The sequence below is a fragment of the Cannabis sativa genome, chromosome 8 (assembly GCF_029168945.1).
Source record: "Cannabis sativa cultivar Pink pepper isolate KNU-18-1 chromosome 8, ASM2916894v1, whole genome shotgun sequence".
Taxonomy (NCBI): domain Eukaryota; kingdom Viridiplantae; phylum Streptophyta; class Magnoliopsida; order Rosales; family Cannabaceae; genus Cannabis; species Cannabis sativa.
Window position 1 is genome coordinate 21,979,995 of NC_083608.1, and position 1,199 is coordinate 21,981,193.

Below are 1,199 nucleotides of genomic sequence, written 5' to 3' on the forward strand. Positions count from 1 at the left end.
TTGACCCAAGATTTATTCGATGTCATATGGAATGAACACCCAGAATCCAAGATCCATTCAAAATCTGAATTCTTAGAGGTTACCAACAAAGCATAAGCTCATAACTGTCACTACTCACTGCTGCATCTCCTTCACATCTTGAGTCACCCCGTTTTATGCCTCTCTGGCATGACCATTTGAGATGCTCTATTTTCTTACAAATCCATCATCTGAGATTCTTCTAATTATCAAACTATGATTTAGATCTTGATTTTACTTTTAAAACTTTGTGGCTTTCTTTTTTCTCACTTCTGCCCCTTGTATACAATCCATCACCGCTTCTATAATTCATTGACTCAGTCCTCTGATTTAGCTCTTTCAAATTCAAGGCTGATTACACATCATCGAGTGTGATCGATTCTCTTCCATACAACATTGTATCTTTAAAGTACACAAAGGACTTCGATAAAGAACTAAACAACAAAAAGGCTTGATCTTCGTCTTCAATGGTGACACCAATGTTTTCACGATCGAGAATTAACTTGTTAAACTCATCAATGTGTTCTCCAATAGATTTATCTTCTATCATCTTGAATGAATACATCGCCTGCTTCAGATATAATCTGCTCACCAAAGATTTTGTCAAATACACACTTTCAAGTTTCAACCACACAGTGCAGCTGTATCTTCTTTTGAAACCTTTCACAAAATCTTATCTCCAAGATTCAAAATGATTACACTATGAGCCTTTGCAAGAGTCTCTTTCTTGTCTTTATCAGACATCGAATCAGGAAGAGACTTTCTCTTAGCAAAGCCTCATACATCCCTTGATGAACCAACAATGCTTTCATCTTCATTCTCCATAATTCAAAGTCATTCGTACTAGTAAACTTTTTGACATCGTATTTTGCGGCAGCCATGATTACAAACCAAGCTCTGATACCAGTTTGTTTTGCAAAATAAAACAATCAATGACTTACGATTCAATTTACAGTACCAACAAACAAGCTACATAATCAAGAGACAATATACCAAGAGATCACAAGAATTCAAGATAATGAATTAAGCAGTAAAATAGAAAAGAACAACACCAGATTTATTAAGTTCGAGCCTTGTGCAATGCTCTACGTCTTGGTTGGAATAACATCCATATCTTTTTATTAATATCAGTGTTTACAAGGTTACAAGAATCTTACAAACTTCTCAGAGATTATGAGAAG

At 35.1% G+C, this 1,199-nt stretch overlaps 1 protein-coding gene across 1 annotated transcript; it reads right to left on the reverse strand.

Moving 5' to 3' along the window:
* Positions 1-373: 373 nt before the first annotated feature.
* LOC133030472 (uncharacterized) lies at positions 374-899 on the reverse strand. Its single transcript, XM_061103225.1, has 2 exons — positions 718-899; positions 374-602 (listed from the first exon to the last, which is right to left on the reverse strand). Exons 1-2 carry the CDS (start codon positions 897-899, stop codon positions 374-376), a joined length of 411 nt encoding a protein of 136 aa, XP_060959208.1.
* Positions 900-1,199: the final 300 nt, after the last annotated feature.

Coding starts and splice junctions, on each gene's coding strand:
- LOC133030472 (XM_061103225.1), bottom strand. CDS start 899: ATGGCTGCCGCAAAATACGATGTCAAAAAGTTTACTAGTACGAATGAC. Junction 603..717: donor CTCTTGCAAAGGCTCATAGT/GTAATCATTTTG, acceptor TTTGGTGAGCAG/ATTATATCTGAAGCAGGCGA.